This window comes from Pan paniscus, chromosome 10 (genome assembly GCF_029289425.2).
Source record: "Pan paniscus chromosome 10, NHGRI_mPanPan1-v2.0_pri, whole genome shotgun sequence".
In the NCBI taxonomy this organism is placed as follows: Eukaryota; Metazoa; Chordata; class Mammalia; order Primates; family Hominidae; genus Pan; species Pan paniscus.
In genome coordinates, this window is record NC_073259.2 from 131,733,623 (window position 1) to 131,753,399 (window position 19,777).

General features: G+C 43.9%; 2 protein-coding genes across 8 annotated transcripts in view; both read left to right on the top strand.

The window, feature by feature from the left end:
* Positions 1-4,060, top strand: part of GTF2H3 (general transcription factor IIH subunit 3) — a 29,334-nt gene extending 25,274 nt beyond the window's left edge. For all 4 annotated transcript variants that reach the window (XM_008964485.7, XM_034934766.3, XM_057299558.1 and 1 more), the window contains 4 exons: positions 964-1,032; positions 1,243-1,378; positions 1,494-1,530; positions 1,614-4,060. In XM_008964485.7, the coding sequence (XP_008962733.1) occupies positions 964-1,032; positions 1,243-1,378; positions 1,494-1,530; positions 1,614-1,683 (312 nt within the window). In that variant the 3' untranslated portion in view covers positions 1,684-4,060. The remainder of the gene's footprint in view (positions 1-963; positions 1,033-1,242; positions 1,379-1,493; positions 1,531-1,613) is intronic.
* An 8,375-nt stretch (positions 4,061-12,435) lies between these two features.
* Positions 12,436-19,777, top strand: part of TCTN2 (tectonic family member 2) — a 37,462-nt gene continuing 30,120 nt past the window's right edge. For 2 of the 4 annotated variants that reach the window (XM_008964481.4, XM_063593758.1), the window contains exons 1-4: positions 12,436-12,813; positions 12,998-13,105; positions 13,548-13,624; positions 15,115-15,307. In XM_008964481.4, coding sequence (XP_008962729.2) covers positions 12,732-12,813; positions 12,998-13,105; positions 13,548-13,624; positions 15,115-15,307 — 460 coding nt within the window. In that variant the 5' untranslated portion in view covers positions 12,436-12,731. Of the gene's footprint in view, positions 12,814-12,997; positions 13,106-13,547; positions 13,625-15,111; positions 15,308-19,777 lie in introns of all 4 variants that reach the window. The other 2 variants (XM_003812092.4, XM_055096330.2) reach the window with 2 other exon arrangements.

Genomic DNA, 19,777 nt, shown 5'->3' on the forward strand with positions numbered 1-19,777 from the left:
AATTCCTGGGCTCAAACAGTCCTGAAGCCTTGGCCTCCCAAAGTGCTGGGATTACAGGCATGAGCCACTGCACCTGGACAAGAAAGTGTTATTTCTTAAAGAGAACAGAATAAAGCCATCTCACAATTTCTTTTTACATAATAAAATTAACAAAATACAATGAAAACAAATCTCATAAAAATTAAAAATTTTTGTGCTTCCAAGGGCACTATCAAGAAAGTAAAAAGACAACTGGGAGAGATATTTGCAAATGATGTATCTGATAAAGGGACTAGTATTCTGATTATATAAAGAACTCTTAAAATTCAAAAATAAGACAAATAACTCATTTCAAAGTGGGCCAAGGATTGAACAGCTATTTCTCCAAAGATCTGCAAATGGCCAAGCAGCACATGAAAAGATGCTTAATATCATTACCGACCAGGGAAGTGCAAATCAAAACCACAATGAGCTATTACTTCACTCCACTAGGACACATGTAATCAAAAAGTCAGCTAATAATAAATATTGGTGAGGATATAGAGAAATTGGATCCCTCCTACATTGCTGCTGGAAATGTAAAATGGTATAGCCACTTCAGGAAACAGTTCAGAACTTCCTCGAAAAGTTAAGCATAGAATTACCATGTGACTGGGGAAACCCCGACTCTACTAAAAATACAAAAATTAGCCAGGCATGGTGGCGCATGCCTGTAATCCCAGTTACTGGGGAGGCTAAGGCAGGAGAATCACTTGAACCCAGGAGGCAGAGGTTGGAGTGAGCCGAGATTGTGCCACTGCACTCCAGCCTGGGCGACAGAGCAAGACTCTGTCAAAATATAAAAATAAAAATAAAATAATAATAATTTGCGGTGTCATATCCTCCTCTGATTTTGTAGACCTGAGGCATTGCTCATGAGAATCTCATTCCTCTGGAAACCCTAGGTAAGTGTGAGTTTGGCAGCAAGCCCTCTGTGTCTTGCAGGCTTGTGACATCACGGGAGGACTGTACCTGAAGGTGCCTCAGATGCCCTCTCTTCTGCAGTATTTGCTGGTAAGGAGACAGCAGCGGCAACCCTGATGCCTGGAGGGAAGGATGACCTCTGTGTCCTGGGAAAGGAATGGAAGCAAGATGGCTGGTGCTAGTACTCAGGAGAAGGGAATAAATGGAGGCCTTGGAGTTCCAAGGCCTAGAAGGGTGGGCTTCATGTTATTTTTTTCCCATGTTTTAAATAAAAGTTTCTTTTGTTTGTTTGTTTTACAGTGGGTGTTTCTTCCCGATCAAGATCAGAGATCTCAGTTAATCCTCCCACCCCCAGTTCATGTTGACTATAGGGCTGCTTGCTTCTGTCATCGAAATCTCATTGAAATTGGTTATGTCTGTTCTGTGTGTTTGTCAAGTAAGTTAATGTACCTAGTTCTTCTTTTTTTTCTATGTTGGGGGGCAGGAAAACAGTTTCTCAGCTGTGTTGTTTTTCAGCCACCCTATTGTTTCTTTTTTTTTTTAATTTACAGTATTCTGCAATTTCAGCCCCATTTGTACTACGTGCGAGTAAGTATCTTTGAGATTGTGTGGGTGGCTAATACTTCACAGCTCTAGAACATTAAAAAATGTTTTCCTCTTTGTAATTTCAGGACAGCCTTTAAAATTTCTCTGCCTCCAGTGCTGAAAGCCAAGAAAAAGAAACTGAAAGTGTCTGCCTGAGGATAAAATACTTTCCCCATCTTTTAGAGCTGTTAATAGAAATTATATAGCAGATTCTTTGTTGGGAAGACTGAAAAAAATAAAGATAGGTATAGGATAATTTTTAATATGGTGACCTTACAGAAAATATTTCCCAAACATCCTTTTCATCCTGTGCTTCTGGAGGACTGATTTGTTTGAGGGAATCATTCTATGCAATATATCCTAAAATATTCTATGACTGGTTTCTGTCCATGTTTGTGGCTTTCATTTTTTTAATGGGATGACTATTAGTCAAAGTCAGCTTGTCATGACTCATCATAGGCTTTCTAACCTACTCCCTGAATCCAGGTCCTCATTGTGAAATGCATGCCATGCGAAATTTGAATGTAGCTTTGGAAAAAGGGACTATTTGTGGAGTAATGGCATTAATCAACATAGAACATCTTATTTGAATCAACAGTTAACTTCAGTAGTCATGTGAATAAAATTCTTATTGTCTAAATTGAGACAGCCTCAGATATTTGCAGATATTTACTTTTTGTCAGATATCAGTACATATTTGGACAAAGTCATCTAAATAATAGTTTGTCACCAAATAACTACAAAATCTCATTTTAAATGAGTAAGGAGAACATGTGCAGAAGCAAATTTTCTTCAAAATAGTTGTGGGAAGAGCTTATATGTGAAAGCTTATGACTGGTTTTAAGGGAGAACTTACTGGGGAAAATGGACTCTATGTTAAGTATGGTTTTCAGATAGAATTCTTTCCTTTTTTAATGAGGAAAAAAAATCCACATTAATATTGAAACTGCACCTGTAATCCCAGCACTTTGGGAGGCTGAGGACAGAGGATTGCTTGAGCCCAGGAGTTCGAGAGCAGCCTGGGCAGCAAAGTGAGACCCCATCTCTACTAAAAATTTAAATGTATTTACCAAAACTGTTCTCTAGAAGCTTTGGACTGAATCCCAAAAGTGTTTATAAGTTCAAAAGCAAAAGTATTTGTAATTTCAACAACAAAAAATGTATTTCTCTATGTAATCTTGAAATTATTAAAAGTCCTTTTAGCTTCTAGCACATATTTGTACAAAGAGTTTAAGGAATGGTGGCTGGTTTGGTTTGTTTTTTTAAAATGTTTACTGACGAGGCCGGGCGTGGTGGCTCACCCCTGCAATCCCAGCACTTTGGGAGGCCGAGGCAGGCAGATCACAAGGTCAGGAGTTCAAGATCAGCCTGGCCAGTATGGTGAAACCCTGTCTCTACTAAAAATACAAAAATTAGCCACGCGAAGTAGCAGGTGCCTGTAGTTCCAGCTACTCGGGAGGCTGAGGCAAGAGAATTGCTTGAATCCGGGAGGCAGAGGTTGCAGTGAGCCAAGATAGCGCCTCTGTAGTCCAGCCTGGGTGACAGAGCGAGACTCTGTATCAAAAAAAAAAAAAAAAAAAAGATCGGGCGCGGTGGCTCACGCCTGTAATCCCAGCACTTTGGGAGGCCAAGGTGGGCGGATCACGAGGTCAGGAGTGATCAGGCTGGGTTTCTGTTTTGTTTTGTTTTGTGAGACAGAGTCTCGCTCTGTTGCCCAGGCTGGGGTGCAGTGGTGCAAGCTCGGCTCTCTGCAAGCTCTGTCTCCTGGGTTCACGCCATTCTCCTGCCTCAGCCTCCCAAGTAGCTGGGATTACTACTCTACTGAACCCATGAGGCAGAAATTTGAGACCATCCTGCCCAACATGGTGAAAACATGGTGAAACCCTGTCTCTACTAAAAATACAAAAATTAGCTGGGCGTGGTGGTAGGTGCCTGTAATCCCAGCTACTCGGGAGACTGAGGCAGGAGAATTGCTTGAACCCAGGAGGTGGAGGTTGCAGTGAGCCAAGATCAAGATTGCGCCATTGCACTCCAGCCTGGGCGACAAGAACAAAACTCTGTCTCAAAAAAAAAAAAAAAAAAAAAAATGTGTACTGACAAAACCCATTGTGTACAAAACTTTGTATGTAAGGAAGATTTTAATTTTCTCTTTATACAAGCTGAGTCATATTTAAATAATTTGATGTTGGCTTAGATAATTTCAGATTTTATATTCTGGATTTGTGTTTTTGTTAACAAATATACAAAGACTTTGGTGATCACTTTGCAAATATTTGTTAATCCTTGAGTTTGAGAACCTGTCTTTTAAAAATAATAATATTTTGTATACTAATTAAGTGTAATGGAAATCACAATTTTAAGTCTAGGAAATAAAGTATTATATATACTTTCAAACAAGCTAGCAAGGCTTTTATTATTACTTTTTTATTTGAAATGTCTTATATATTTGGTTAGTTCTGTTTAACTTGTTTTTAACTGTTGCCCTTATGAGTTATTTTATATAAATTTTTACAATAAAATAATTTGATTTTCATATTTGGTTGAATTATTTCGTTTCATTCATTGTTTATCTCATGCTCATTCAACTCTTCTTCAAATGTGTACTTTTAAACTGCATTTGGTCAAATGCCAGACAATTTTTTATTCAACTCTGAAGAACTTTAATTTCAAATCTTGGTCTGCGTGCAGTGGCTCATGCCTATAATCCCAACACTTTGGGAGGCTGAGGCAGGAGGATCACTTAAGCCTAGGAGTTCAAGACCAGCCCGGGCAGCATGGCAAAACCCTGTCTCTAAAAAAAATATAAAAATTAGCCAGGTGAGGTGGTTCATGCCTGTAGTCCCAGCTACTCCAGAGGCTAAGGTGGGAGGATCGCTTGAGCCCAAGAGGCTCAGGTTACAATGAGTCATGATCATGCCACTGAACTCCAGCCTGGGTGACAGAGTGAGACCCTGTCTCTAAATAAATAGATGCTCCTGGTTTTTGTATGTTGATTTTGTATCCTGCCACTTTACTTATTTCATCAGTTCTAATAGTTTTTTGGTGGTGTCTAGGTTTTTTCTGATATAAGATCGTATCATCTGCAAACAAGGATAATTTTACTTTTTCCTTTTTAATTTGAATACCTTTTATCTCTTTCTCAGGACTTATTGTTCTAGCTAGGACTTTCAACACTATGTTGAATACCAGTGGTGAAAGTGGGCATCCTTACCGTGTTCCAGATTTAAGAGGAACGGTTTTCAGTTTTTTTCCTGTTCAGTACGATACTAGCTGTAGGTCTGTTATATGTGGCTTTTGTGTGTGTGTGTTGAAGTATGTTCCTTCTTTGCCCAGTTTTTTGAGGGTTTTTATCATGAAAGGATGTTGAATTTTATCAAATGCTTTTTGAGCATCCATTGAAATGATCAGATGGCTTTTGTTCTTCCTTCGGTTGACATGATGTATCACATTGATTGAGTTGGCTATGTTGAACCATCCTGTTGAACCATCCTTGCATCCCTGGGATGAATCCTACTGGGTCATGATGAATGATTTTTTTTTTTTTTTTCGAGATGGAGTTTTGCTCTTGTCACCCAGGCTGGTGTGCAATGGTGTGATATCAGCTCACTGCAACCTCTGCCTCCCAGGTTCAAATGATTTCCCTGCCTCAGCCTCCCAAGTAGCGGGGATTACAGGTGCCCGCCACCGTGCCCAGCTAATTTTTTTGGATTTTTAGTAGAGACTGGGTTTCACCATGTTGGCCAGGCTGGTCTTGAACTCCTGACCTCAGGTGATCCACCCGCTTTGGCCTCCACAAGTGCTGGGATTATAGGCGTGAGCCACCACACCTGATTGAATTATCTATTTTTGTTTTTGTTTTTTTGTATTGAGATGGAGTCTTGCTCTGTCACTCATGCTGGAGTGCAGTGGCCTGATCACGGTTCACTGCAACCTCTGCCACCTGGGTTCAAGCGATTCTCCTGCCTCAGCCTCCTGCGTATCTGAGATTATAGGTGTGCGCCACCATGCCCGGCTAATTTTTTTGTATTATTAGTAGAGACGGGGTTTCACCATGTTGGCCATGCTGGTCTCGAACTCCTGACCTCAAGTGATCCACCCACCTTGGCCTCCCAAAGTGCTGGGATTACAGGTGTGAGCCACCATGCCCGGCCTGAATGATCTTTTTAATGTGTTGTTGAAGTTGGTTTGCTGGTATTTTGTTGAGGATTTTGCATCAATATTCATCGGAGATATTGGTCTGTAGTTCTTTTGTTGTTGTTGTTGTTGTTGTTTTTTCTGAGACAGAGTCTTACTCTGTTACCCAGGCTGGAGTACAGTGGCATGATCTCCGCTCACTGTAACCTCTGCCTCCCGGATTCAAGTGATCCTCCCGCCTCAGCCTCCCAAGTAGCTGGGAGTACAAGCATGCGCCACCACACTCGGCTAATTTTTGTATTTTTAGTAGAGACGGGGTTTTGCCATGTTGGCCAGGCTGGTCCCAAACTCCTGACCTCAAGTGTCCACTACCTCAGCCTCCCAAAGTGTCAGGATTACAGGCGTGAGCCACTGCGCCCTGCTGGTTTTCCAATTTATTGGCATATAGTTGCTCATAGTAGTCTCTAATGATCCTTTGAATTTATGTGATATCAGTTGTAATGTCTTCTTCATCTCTGATTTTACTTATTTGGGTCTTTTTTTTCTTAGTCTGGCTAAAGGTTTGTCAATTTTCTTCTTTTCAAAAAACCAGCTTTTCATTTTGTTGATCTTCTGAATTTTTTAAATTGTAGTTTAATTTATTTCTGCTCTTGCTCTTTATTATTTCTTTTCTTTTTTTTTGTGACGCAGTCTTGGCGCTGTCCCCCAGGCTGGAGTGGAATGGCACAATCTCGGCTCACTGCAACCTCTGCCTCCCGGGTTCAAGCGATTCTCCTGCCTCAGCCTCCCAAGTAGCTGGAACTACAGGCATGCGCCACCATGCCTGGCTAATTTTTGTATTTTTAGTAGAGATGGGGTTTCACCATGTTGGCCAGGCTGGTTATGAACTCCTGACCTCAGGTGATCCACCTGCCTTGGTCTCCCAAAGTGCTGGGATTATAGACGTGAGCCACCATATTATTTCTTTTCTAATATTAACTTTGGATTTGGTTTGCTCTTTTCTAGTTCTTTAAGAAGCATCATTAGGTTGTTTATTTGAAGTTTTTCTACTTTTTTGATAAAGGTACTTACTGCTATAAGGTCTCCTCTTAGTACTGCTTTTGCTGTATTCCATAGGTTTTGGTATGTTGTTTTTCCATTTTCGTGTGTTTCAAGGAGTTTTTAAATTTTCCCTCTTAATGGCCAGGCGCAGTGGCTCATGCCTATAATCCCACCACTTCGGGAGGTCGAGGTGGGCGGATCACGAGGTCAAGAAAACGGGACCATCCTGGCCAACATGGTGAAACCCCATCTCTAGTAAAAATACAAAAAATTAGCTGGGCGTGGTAGCGGGTACCTGTAGTCCCAGCTACTCAGGAGGCTGAGGCAGGAGAATTGCTTGAACCTGGGAGGCGGAGGTTGCAGTGAGCTGAGATCGTGCCACTGCACTCCAGCCTGGTGACAGAGCAAGACTCTGTCTCAAAAAAAAAAAAAAAAACCAACTCTTAATTTCTTCATTGACCTACTGATCATTCAGCAGCATGCTGTCTAATTTCCTTGTGTTTGTATACTTTCCAAAGTTCCTCTTGTTATTGATTTCTGATTTTATTCCATTGTGATCAGAGAAGATGCTTGATCTGGGGCTGGGCATGGTGGCTCATGCCTGTAATCCCTGCACTTTGGGAAACCGGGTGGGTGGATCACCTGAGGTCAGGAGTTCGAGACCAGCCTGCCCAACATGGTGAAACCCTGTCTCTACTAAAAATATAAAGATTAGCGGGGCATGGTGGTGCACACCTGTAATCCTAGCTACTCAGGAGGCTGAGGCAGGAGAGTCGCTTGAACCTGGGAGGCGGAGGTTGCAGTGAGCCAAGACCGTGCCATTGGACTCCAGCCTGGGGGACAAGAGTGAGATTCCATCTCAAGAAAAAAAAAAAAAGAGAGAGAGAGATGCTTGTTCTTCTTCTTATTTTTTGTGTAAAGACTTGTGACCTAACATATGATCTATTCTTGATGATGATTCATGTGCTTAGAAGAATGTATTCTATAGCCATTAGATGAAATGTTCCATAAATATCTATTAGGTCCATTTGGTCTATAGTGCAAATTAGGTCTGACGTTTCCTTGTTGATTTTCTGTCTGGATAATCTGTCCAATGCTGAAAGTGGGAGGTTGAAGTCTCCAACTGTTATTGTACTGGGGTCTATCTCTTTCTTTAGCCCTAATAATATTTGCTTTATATATCTGAATGCTTCAGTATTGGCTGCATATATGTTTACAATAGTTATATTCTCTTGCTGAGCCTCTTATTATATAATGACCTTCTTTACCACTTTTTTTTTTTTTTTTGAGACAGAGTCTCACTCTGTCACTCAGGATGGAGTGCAGTGGCATGATCTCAGCTCATTGCAACCTCCACCTCCCGGGTTCAAGTGATTCTCCCACCTTGGTCTCCCGAGTAGCTGCAATTACAGGCACCTGCCACCACGACCAGCTAATTTTTTTTTTTTTTTTTTTTTTTGAGGCAGAGTCTCGCTCTGTTGCCCAGGCTGGAGTGCAGTGGCGTGTTCTCAGCTCACTGCAAGCTCCACCTCCCAGGTTCACGCCATTCTCCTGCCTCAGCCTCCCAAGTAGCTGGGACTACAGGCGCCTGCCACTATGCCCAGCTAATTTTTTTGTATTTTTGGTAAAGATGAGGTTTCACCGTGTTAGCCAGGATGGTCTCAGTCTCCTGACCTCGTGATCCTCCCACCTCGGCCTCCCAAAGTGCTGGGATTACAGGCATGAGCCACCGAGCCCAGCCTAATATTTGTATTTTTAATAGAGATGGGTTTTCGCCATGTCGGCTAGGCTTGTCTTGAACTCCTGACCTCAGATGATCCACTCACCTTGGCCTCCCGAAGTGCTCGGATTGCAGGTGTGAGCCACTGTGCCTGGCCTCTTTTTTTTCTTTTTCTGTGGAGATAGCATCTTGCTATATTGTCCAGGCTGGTCTTGAACTCCTGGGCTCAAGCAACTCCTGGGTTCCTCTTGCCTCGGCCTCCCAAAGTGTTGGGATTACAGGCATGAGCCATCACACCTAGTCTTAAAATCTATTTTATCTGATATAAGTATATAGCTAATTTGCTCTTTTTTGGTTTCCATTAGAATGTATTTTTCCATCCCTTTATTTTTAGTCTATGTGTGTCTTTATAGGTGAAGAGTTTCTTATAGGCAGCTAATCTTTAGGTCTTTTTTTTTTAATCTATTCAGCCACTCTATGTCTTTTGATTGGAGAGTTTAGTCCATTTACATTCAATGTTATTATTTATAAGTAAGGACTTACTACTGCCATTTTTTAATTTGTTTTCTGATCTTCCCTTCCTTCCATTTTCCTTTTTATGAAAGTGATTTTCTCTGGTGGTATGTTTTAATTTCTTGCTTTATATTTTTGTGTATCTGTTGTAGGCTTTTTGATATGAGTTTAACATGAGGCTTGCAAATACCATCTTATAACCCATTATTTTAAACTGATGACAACTCTGATTGCAAAAACAAGCAGAGAAAACTAATACTCTATACTTTAACTTCATCCCTCTGATTTTTAACTTTTTGTTTCTACAATATTTATATCTTATTATACTATGTCTTAAAAAGCTGTAGTTATTATTTTTGATAGGTTTGCCTTTTGGTCTACTACTCAAGATATGAATAGTTTACATATTTGTAGAGGTACCACCTTGGTGATCTTGGGTACGATCTTGGAGAATTCCCTGGATCACCGTTAGCAGTGACGAGTCTGTACAGGTCTGCAGCAACTCGATTCTTGCCTCCTCAGAGGAAAGAATTTGGCCAAGCGGCATAAGGCAGAGTGAGAGACCAAGGCAAAGTTTAAAGCAGGGGTAAACGTTTATTAAAAAGTTTTAGAGCAGGAATGAAAGGAAGTAAAGTACACTTGGAAGAGGGCCAAGCGGGCGACTTGAGAGATTCAAGTGCCCCGTCCGACCCTTCACTGGGGGTTTCTATACATTAGCATGGTTCTGAGGTTTGTGCCCTCCCTTGGTTTTTCCTTGGGGTGGGTTGTCTGCATGTCAGTGGCCTGCCAGCACTTGGGAGGGGCCGCATGTGCAGTGTGTTTACTGAAGTTGTGCGCATGCTCATTTGAAGCATTTTCCTTTACCAGTCGAGCCTTCCCAGAGGAAGGTTATATACCAGTTAAAATCTGCCATCTTGCCTCTTACTGTGTATGCATGAGCCTGCTTGCCCAACTCCTGAGATCTTATCGGGAAGCTGCTGATCACCAGCTTCAAGTGTTTTCTATCTTTTTTTTTGAGATGAAATCTCACTCTGTTGCCCAGGCTGGAGTGCAGTAGCGCGGTCTCGGCTCACTGCAACATCCGACCCCTGGGTTCAAGCGATTCTCCTGCCTCAGCCTCCCGAGTAGCTGGGAGTACGGGCATGCGCCACCACGCCCAGATAATTTTTGTATTTTTGGGTAGAGATGGGTTTCTCTGTGTTGCCCAGGTTGGTCTTGAACTCCTGGCCTCAAGTGATCCATGTGCCTTTGCCACCCAAAGTGCAGGGATTACAGGCATAAGCCACCAAGCCTGGCCCAGAAATGTTTTCTTTTGGGAGGATTTATCTCCTCATCTTTACCGCTTGGCCTTGCCAACTTAATTTGCAGATTAATTCCCCCCAAAGACAGATGGGGAATAACAGAAATATTTAAGTGTTTGACAGCTTCCTCCTAGTAACGTTCTCCTAGGCTTCATTCCAAGATATCAAGAGAGGTAAACATTTTGCCGTCTTCCAGAGAGGAGCTGAGGTACACGGGAAAGTTTCGTGCTCATGTTACAACTGTAGCGACCCACAGATTTTCAGGGAGTGTAAGAAAAAGATAACACCCAGTGTCAGGCCCTTATAAAGCCTCAACTTTCAGAATCCTTTCACAATGTTAGATTTGCTGATCAATGAATATATAACTGAACATTAAGAGTAATAATGGGGCTGGGTACGGTGGCCCATACCTGTAATCCCAGCACTTTTAGAGGCCAAGGCAGGAGGATCACTTGAGCCCAGGAGTTTGAGACCAGCCTGGGCCACATGGTGAAACCCCGTCTCTATAAAAAATACAAAAATTAGCCGGGCGTGGTGGTGTATTGCCAGTTACCTGGGAGGCTGAGGTGGGAGAATCAGCTGAGCCCAGAAGTTTGAGGATGCAGTGAGCTATGATTGTGCCACTGCACCATTCCAGCCTGGGTGACAGAGTGAGAGCCGGTCTCAAAAAGAAAAAAAAAAAAAAAAAGACTAATAATGGCAAACATTTACTTGGCATTTACCGTCAGTCAGCCACAATGCTGAACACCATGATTGTCTCAGCTAAAGGACACACCACTTCTCTGATAGTTAACAAGTAACTGATCATTAACTGAGTGCTTACTGTATGCCAGCCATTGGTTTAACCTCATTAGATATGTTACCTCATTTCATCCTCACACAATCCCCAAGGAAGGATTATTATCATCCCTTTTTTATAGATGAGGAAGCTGAAACTTAGAGAGGTTGACTTGCCCAAAGTCACTTAACAGCTGAGAATATCTGTGGAGGGAAGGCGAAATCCCATGCCAGGCAGCCTGACCTCAGACCCTGCACTCTCAGTCCCCAAGCCGTGACAATTTTTGAAATGTTCTGAGGCTACTGATATAAGAAAAAACAAATTTTTTCCAGACAATTTTGATTCTTTCACATCTGTCCTATTGCTGGGCAAAACCTCTTGTGTGTTTTGTGATTGGATCTGCTTTCAGAGTGCTGAGAGCTCTGTGCAGGGGAGAAAATCCTTCAAAAACCTAGGAGAATGATAGTAAAAGCAATGGTGATAATAAATGATAATAATGATAAGAATTATAAAAATATAAATTTTATAAAATTATAACATATAAGTATAAAATTTACAAAATATATACTTATATAAAAGATAAATATATGTAAGATAAAATAAATACATATATATTTTATAAGATAAATAAATAAATAAATAAATATATTTTTGAGACGGAGTCTGGCTCTGTCGCCCAGGTTTGAGTGCAGCGGCGCAATCGCGGCTCACTGCAACCTCCGCCTCCCAGATTCAAACAATTCTCCTGCCTCAGCCTCCTGAGTAGCTGGGATAATAGGCGCGTGCCACCACGCCTGGCTAATTTTTTGTATTTTTAGTAGAGACGGGGTTTCACCATGTTGATCAGGCTGGTCTCAGACTCCTGACATTGTGATCCGCCCGCCTCGGCCTCCCAAATTGCTGGGATTACAGGCATGAGCCGCCAGACCCGGCCTATATGTATTTTATATATATCAAGTATGTATATCTGATATATATATATAAAACAAAGTATATATATTTTGTAAATATATATTTATTTTATAAAAATATAAAATATAAATAATACATCATAAACGATAGTAAAGATAATAATAATAAAAACAGCGCGGCAGCCCCATCCCCTTTTTGTACTCACCCCCTAAAACAAATCCGTATAAAAATCAAGTTTATTAAGGAGCAAATCCCACCCTTTTTATTTAGAAGCCAGTGTCTATAGGATCGCTCTTGGCTATTGTTGGATTAATTCCAGGGTAGGGGAAAACTCCAGTTTTTGAGCCGGACACGCACTCCAGTTTTTGAGCCGGACACGCACTCCTGCTTTTCAGGACCTTTTTAATTTTGATGTTTTCAACTTTTATGCCCAGGGGTCCATGTACAGGTTGCTATATAGGTAAATTGCGTGTCATGGAGGTTGGGTGCACAGATTGTTTCGTCACCCAGGTACTAAGTGGAGCACCAGATAGGTAGTTTTTCGACCCTCACTCTCCCCACCAGAGTCAAGCAGCAAAAATGCTAGGCCTTGTGGGCGGGGCCGGGGTGCCCGCTTTTGCCACTGGTCCAATCACAGCGCGGCGTTCCTCCTGGCCGGCCGCCGATTGGTGGTTGCCATAGCTCCGGGCATTCGCTTGCAAGATGGCGGCGGCGGGGCAGTGGCTGCTGCGTTTTCGTGTCTGAGTCTTTCCTGGGTTCTAATGAGGGCGCGGTTCTGCTGTGCCCGGCCCGCGAGGTCTAAGGCATGGGCTTCCAGCCTCCGGCCGCTCTTCTTTTGAGGCTTTTCCTTCTGCAGGGCATCCTGAGGCTGCTGTGGGGGGACCTGGGTGTGTACGGCGCGGCAGTGACCTCGGTGGGCCGGGGCTGAGGGGACTGGGCGTTAAAAGGGCCAGACTTGGACTCCCCCGGGAGCTTCGGGAGTCGACACCGCCAAAGCAAGCCGCCACACACACCTTAGGCGGTGATTCTTCCACTGCTAACCCCTCCTTGTCCCCTTTCCTTCCCGCCTAGCTTTCATCCCTCCTTTTATCCGAATGTCCGGCCCTGCGGTCAGCGCGTCCCTGGTCGGAGACACCGAGGGTGTGACCGTGTCCCTGGCAGTGCTGCAGGACGAGGCGGGTAAAGTCCGGCCCTCTTTTGGGGAGGGTGGGGGTTGGACTGGATCCAGACCTCCCAAGGAGCCTGGAGAGGTGGCATCCTTTGGGCCCCCTGCCTCTGTTCTCTGCAAAGTCGCATGGGGAGAAAAGGATCGGGCGGCTGCTGTAGGCCAAAGAGGACAGACGGACAGGTTCGAAGAAAGCCTGAAATAATAATGGTTAGCATTCATTGAGCTAACATCGTGCATCATCCCATTTTCCTAGTAAGAACAGTAATATCTTTTCATCCCCTTTGACCAAGGAAGAAACAAATTCAGAGAGGTTGTCACTGTCCCAGTGTCAAGCAGCTTGTAAAGGGCCCAATCTTAGGCTGTAATGTGAGTCCATCCTAGGCAGTCTGACTCAATGCACCCCCTGAGCTGCTGGACCTTGCTGCCTTTGCATGCTGGTCTTCTCTTCTTTAGGAATATTGCCAATTCCGACGTGTGGAGTGCTGAACAATGAGACAGAAGACTGGAGCATGACTGTGATCCCCGGTGCGGTAAGGCCAGAAGTAAACCTTCTCTGTAGCCTGTGAAGAGGCCCCCAGCTAGGGTTTCTGCAGTGCTCTCTTTATTTAACAAGGCATGGCTTTCTCCATGCTCTCAACAATCATGAAATTGTGGGCTGTTGGATCTGGTAGACACTTATCCAGCCCACGGGTTCCTTACCCTGGGGTTAGGAGTCCTTGGATATATTTCAGTGGGTCTGTGAACTCTGTGAAATTGTATGTAAAGTTCTGTGTGTATGTGCATTTTTCTGATGAGAGGGTCACCAGTTTCCTTTAGATCATCAAATGGGTCAGTGATTCAAAAAAGCTTTATGCCAGGCATCGTGGCTCACGCCTGTACTCATAGCGCTTTGGGAGATTGAGGCGGGAGGATTGCTTGAGCCCAGGAGTTCCAGACCAGCCTGTGACATAGCGAGACCTCGTCTCTACAAAACAATTTAAAAAAAAAATTTGGTGGGTGGTGCGTACACCTACAGTCCCAGGTACTTGGAGGGGGGTGGGGGAGCTGAGGCAGGAGGATTATTTGAGCCCAGGGGTTCAGGGCTGCAGAGAGCTATGATCGCACCACTGCACTTCATCCAGCCTGGGCAACAGAGCAAGACCCTGTCTCTTAAAAAAAAAAGAAAAAGCTGGTCAGGCGCGGTGGCTCACGCCTGTAATCCTAGCACTTTGGGAGGCTGAGGAGGGCGGATCATCTGAGGTCAGGAGTTCAAGACCAGTCTGGCCAACATGGTGAAACCCATCTCTACTAAAAATACAAAAATTAGCTGGGCGTGATGGCGGGTGCCTGTAATCTCAGCTACTTTGGAGGCTGAGGCAGGAGAATCACTTGAACCCGGGAGGCAGAGATTGCAGTGAGCCGAGATCACGCCACTGCACTCCAGCTTGGGTGATGAGCGAGACTCCGTCTCAAAAAAAAAAAGCTTCATAACCACTGATCTTGCCCAACTCTGAGCTTATGTGTAAGGATACTCAAACCTGGAGAGATTAAGCATCTTCTATTTAATAAGTGTTTATTGGATACCTAGTATATGCAACATCAATTCTGGAGAGAAAAGGACGGGAAAGACAAGCTCTGCTTGTACCCCAGGAGTGAACATGTACATGTCTAAAGTCATTCTGGGATAAACTGAGGATTGTTTTCATTGACTTTTTTTGTGTATTTACTCTTCCACTGATAGGATGATAAAGAAACTAAAAAGGTGTACAATAAACTGAGTTTATTTATCAGATCTGTGTTTAGCTTTCTCTAAGTATCCCGAAGTTGTTTGCTTTTATGTTAAGGAAGAAGAATCAGGGCTTGCATGTTACCCTAGGTTTATGGGGGGGAACTGAAGATAACTGTGTCATCTCTGTATACATTTCCCTTTTATAAAATGAACGGAGGCTGATGTGTGCTTTTATTGTGTTTTCCATTATGTATTCTTATAGACCCTGTTTTGAGTCACTTTAAAAATACAGCAATGTTTTCCTTTCAGAAGGTGTTGGAAGTGACAGTGAGGTGGAAGAGAAGTCTGGACTGGTGTTCCTCCAATGAGACAGATTCCTTCTCAGAGTCCCCCTGTATCCTCCAGACCCTTCTGGTTTCAGCATCTCATAATTCATCCTGTTCAGCACATCTACTCATTCAAGTGGAAATTTATGCCAACTCTTCTCTGACCCATAATGCCTCAGGCAAGTGAAGTCTTTGACTGTCAAAACTTTCATGTTGTTCCCAGCTACTTAGGAGGAAGAGGTAGGAGGATTGCTTGAGCCCGGGAGGTTGATGCTACAAATGAGCTGCCCAGGAGGTTAATGCTACAAATGAGCTGTGATCGCGCCACTGCGTTCCAGCCAGGGCGACAGAGTGGGACCCTGTCTCAAAAAAAACCAAAACCAAAAACAAAAAAAGAAAAATTTGTGTCAAGCTTACCTGTTTGATTATAAGTGTATGCCATGCAGTTTGTAAAGTATACTTCACTTGAGTCTGTCTTGCTTTTCTAAACTTATTTTTCTTTTGTTTAGTTTTCTTTTAAGAAATTTCATTTTGTACTATTTTATTTAACATTTATTTGATCTTTCTCTACTGTTTGCATCTTTATAAGCTACCTTGAATCCTTTTTGGGAGAAGGTGAAATTTGTTTATGTACATTGATTCTCTCTCTTTTTTTTTTGAGATGGAGTCTAAGTCTGTCACCAGGCTGGAGTGCAGTGTTACGATCTTGGCTCACTGCAAGCTCCACCTCCCGGGTTCACACCATTCTCCTGTCTCAGCCTTCCAAGTAGCTGGGACTACAGGCGCACGCCACCACGCCCAGCTAATTTTGTACTTTTAGTAGAGATGGGGTTTCACCATGTTGGCTGGGATGGTCTTGATCTCCTGACCTTGTGATCCGCCTGCCTCGGCCTCCCAAAGTGCTGGGATTACAGGCGTGAGCCACTGTGCTCGGCACGTGCATTGATTGTCATGACTGCATCTTAAGAAGAAAAAAGGAAGGGTGGCCAGACGCAGTGGCTCCCACCCTGTAAGTGCTTTGGGAGGCCAAGGCGGGGGAATTTCTTGAGCCCAGGAGTTCAAGACCAACCTGGGCAACACAGCAGATACTGTCTCTATAAAAAATTTTAAAAAGCTGGGCGTGATGGTGCCTGCCTGTAGTCCTAGCTACTAGGGAGGCTGAGGTGGGAGGATTGCTTGAGCGTAGGAGTTTGAGGCTGATGAAGTTTACATCATTTCCAGCTTTTTTTAAAGTTTATTTTTATTTTCTTTTTTTTTAGAGACAGGGTCTCACTCTGTTACCCAGGCTGGAGCTAGAGTGCAGGGGCACGATCCTGGCTCGCTGCAGCCTCAACCTTCCTGGTTCAGGCGATCCTCCTGCCACAGCCTCCATAGTAGCTGGGGCTACTGGCGTGCACCACCACACCTGGCTAGTTTTTACATTTTTTGTAGAGACAGGGTCTCACTATGTTAGCCAGGCTGGTTTTGAACTCCTGGGTCCAGGTGATCCTCCCACCATGGCTTCCTGAAGTACTGGGATTACAGGCATGAGCCACTGCACCTGGTCTGTTCCCAGCTTTTGATGCTACAGCAAAGATCGTTATGCCCGTGTACATGAATCTTTGGACATGAGAAAATGGTTTTGTGTTCATCTCCGTCTCACATGATGTTAGGGTTCTTAAACCAAAAGAGCTTTCAACTAGATGTGCCGATGTAGAGGGCTCTGCTGTGATGAGTGCTACTGCCATGTCCCCTGTCTCCGGTGGCGAACTCTGACATCTCTTGCCTTTATGGCCACGTGGCATGGAGGGAGAAGCGTTCCAGACTTTAGTAGCAAAAGTCTGTTACCTGGAGACTCCTTTACTGCCGCTTCCCTTATTACATCCCTAACTGTGGTCCTCCTGGTGCTTCTGGAAATTTAGGATGATAAGACAAGTTTTGACAGCTCCTTTCAGCAGACTACTGTGCCCTCAGTGTACTTGCATGGAAAGGCCTCCATGATGAATGAAGTGAAAAAAGCAAGTGCAGATGGCTGCCTACAGTGTGCTATCTTTTGCATAAAGGAGGCAGAAATGAAAACATTTGCATAAAGAAATTCTGGAAGGATGTTGGAGAAGCTAATAATGTGCTACCAAGTTGGAGGATGATGTGGGAACAGGAGAGGGGTGACAGTGAGGAATTTTTTAATATGCTTTTGATTTTTTGGAACCATGCAAATGTGTTACCCACTTAAAAGTTTTAAATTTTTCTATGGCTTAAGATTCAAAACAAAGCCAAAAAAACCGTATTCAATGATGAAAAAAAAAATCCCCCCAAAACAACAGAAGGGATTCATGATAGCTGTACCATTCAAAGCACTGACTTTTTTCCTTTGAGAAATATGCTTGAGGCCAGGTGGTGGCTCATGCCTGTAATCCCAACACTTTTAGAGGCTGAGGCGAGTGGGCCACTTGAGCCTAGGAGTTCAAGACCAGCCTGGGCAACATGGCAAAACCCTGTCTCTACAAACAAATACTACAATTAGCTGTGCGTGGTAGTCGGTGCCTGTAGCCCCAGCTATGAGGGAGGCTGAGGTCGGGGGATCGCTTGAGCCCAGGAGGTGGAGGTTGCAGTGAGCCAAGATTGCTCCATGTACTCCAGCCTGGTCGACAGAGCAAGACCTTGTCTCTAAAAAAAGACCGGGTGTCGTAGCTCACGCCTGTAATCCCAGCACTTTGGGAGGCTGAGGTGGGCGGATCACGAGGTCAGGAGATGGAGACCATTCTGGCTAACACGGTGAAACCCCGTCTCTACTAAAAATACAAAAAATTAGCCGGGTATGGTGGCGGGTGCCTGGAGTCCCAGCTACTCGAGAGGCTGAGGCAGGAGAATGGCGTGAACTCGGGAGGTGGAGCTTGCAGTGAGCCAAGGTCACACCACTGCACTCCAGCCTGGGTGACAGAGTGAGACTCCATCTAAAAAAAAAAAAAAAAAAGGAAAATATGCTTCAGTATATTTAGGTAATATTTAATATTTTAGAATACCAAACTTAGAAAATTGAACATCTTTGTATATGAGTGATTGAGTTGTCAGCTCTGACCCCATGAAGGCATGAAAAATTTTTTACTCAGCCAGCCAGCGATTAAAACTAGAAAAAGAATGGAAGCACAGACAGGAGGTATGTGTCATACCCAGTAACAATGAAGCCAGCGAACAATGTAGAAAACATAAATCAACACACAAACATCTATTTGTATAACACATAGTAAAACCCTATTCTGAAGTGTCTCGTGGCTGTGGGTGGTGGCTCATGTACTATGCCTGTAATTCCAGCACTTTGGGAGGCCAAGGTGGGAGGATCACTCGAGCCCAGGAGTTTGAGACCAGCATGGACAACATAGTGAGACCCTGTCTTTACAGAAAATATGAACGTTACCTGAGCATGATGGTGCACACCTGTGGTCCCAGCTACTTGAGAGGCTGAGGTGGGAGGATCACTTGAGCCCTGGGAGGTTGAGGCTGCAGTGAGCTGTGATTGTGCCACTTCACACTTCAGCCTGGGCAGCAGAGTGAGACCCTGTCTCAAAAAAAAATCAATTAATAAAGTGCCTTGCTTGTGTCACATGGGTTTGATAACACTGAGGGTCAGACCCTTACCCATGTAACGTGGTCTGTGATGTGGACCTTCTCCTTGTTCCGGATACCATTGATGTATCATTGACCTTCTGCTATGTTACAGGATAGAACAGATCGTTAGTTGTTCTTTAGATACTTGAGCTATTGTGTCATTACAGTTAACCGTTATGTGGGGTTTAAACAAATAGTTCCTGCATGGTTTTCTAACGTGTACCAAATGCAAAAGTAAAATTCAGCAGAATGAAACTTTTATCTGATAAATGATTGGAGAGAAACCCAAAGCATTCCTGTCACTGGATTCTGAGTTAGGAGGCTGAAATGTCGTGTAACATATTCCTCTTCAAAGAGGAAAACAAGTTCGGAAACCTGTAATATCCTGAAGACTTATAAACAACGGGCCCTGCCAATGTTTACCTTTTTAGCATTTCTCCTGAGCTGCTTTCTCTGGCCTTGTCCCATTCACACCCGCCACCTTCTCCCCTGCACCACAGTGTTCCCCCTATTCATCCACCCCCTCTGTCTTCCACCTACAGCTCTCCAGTAGCCCCTCTTACCTGTACAAACTCTTTTTTTTTTTTTAAAGTATAGATGGGGTTTCTCCATGTTGGTCAGGCTGGTCTCGAACTCCTGACCTCAGGTGTTTCCCCCGCCTTGGCCTCCCAAAGTGCTGGGATTACGGGTCTGAGCCACTGTGCCTGGCTGCCTGTACAAACTCTTACCTGTGTTTCAGGCTCAGCGCATTCTCTCTCTCTGCAAGTCTTCCTGACGCCCAGCCTAAGCCACGTGCCCTCCCTGGGTTCCCATGGCAGATCCATTTCAGTGTTTACCCTTTATGGTCACATGATCTCTGCCTGTCTCCTCCCTCTGAGAGTGCGAGTCCCTCGGGGAAGCTGTTGTGTCTCACTGTATCATCCCTGCATAACCCAGCCCCCCATACTCTCGTGGTCAGACCACATTTGTCCCACCTGCACTATTGGGTACCACAGCCACGAACCATGTCTGGACACTGGACAGTTGAAAGGGGATGGGTCTTAATTGAGATGTGCTGTAACTGT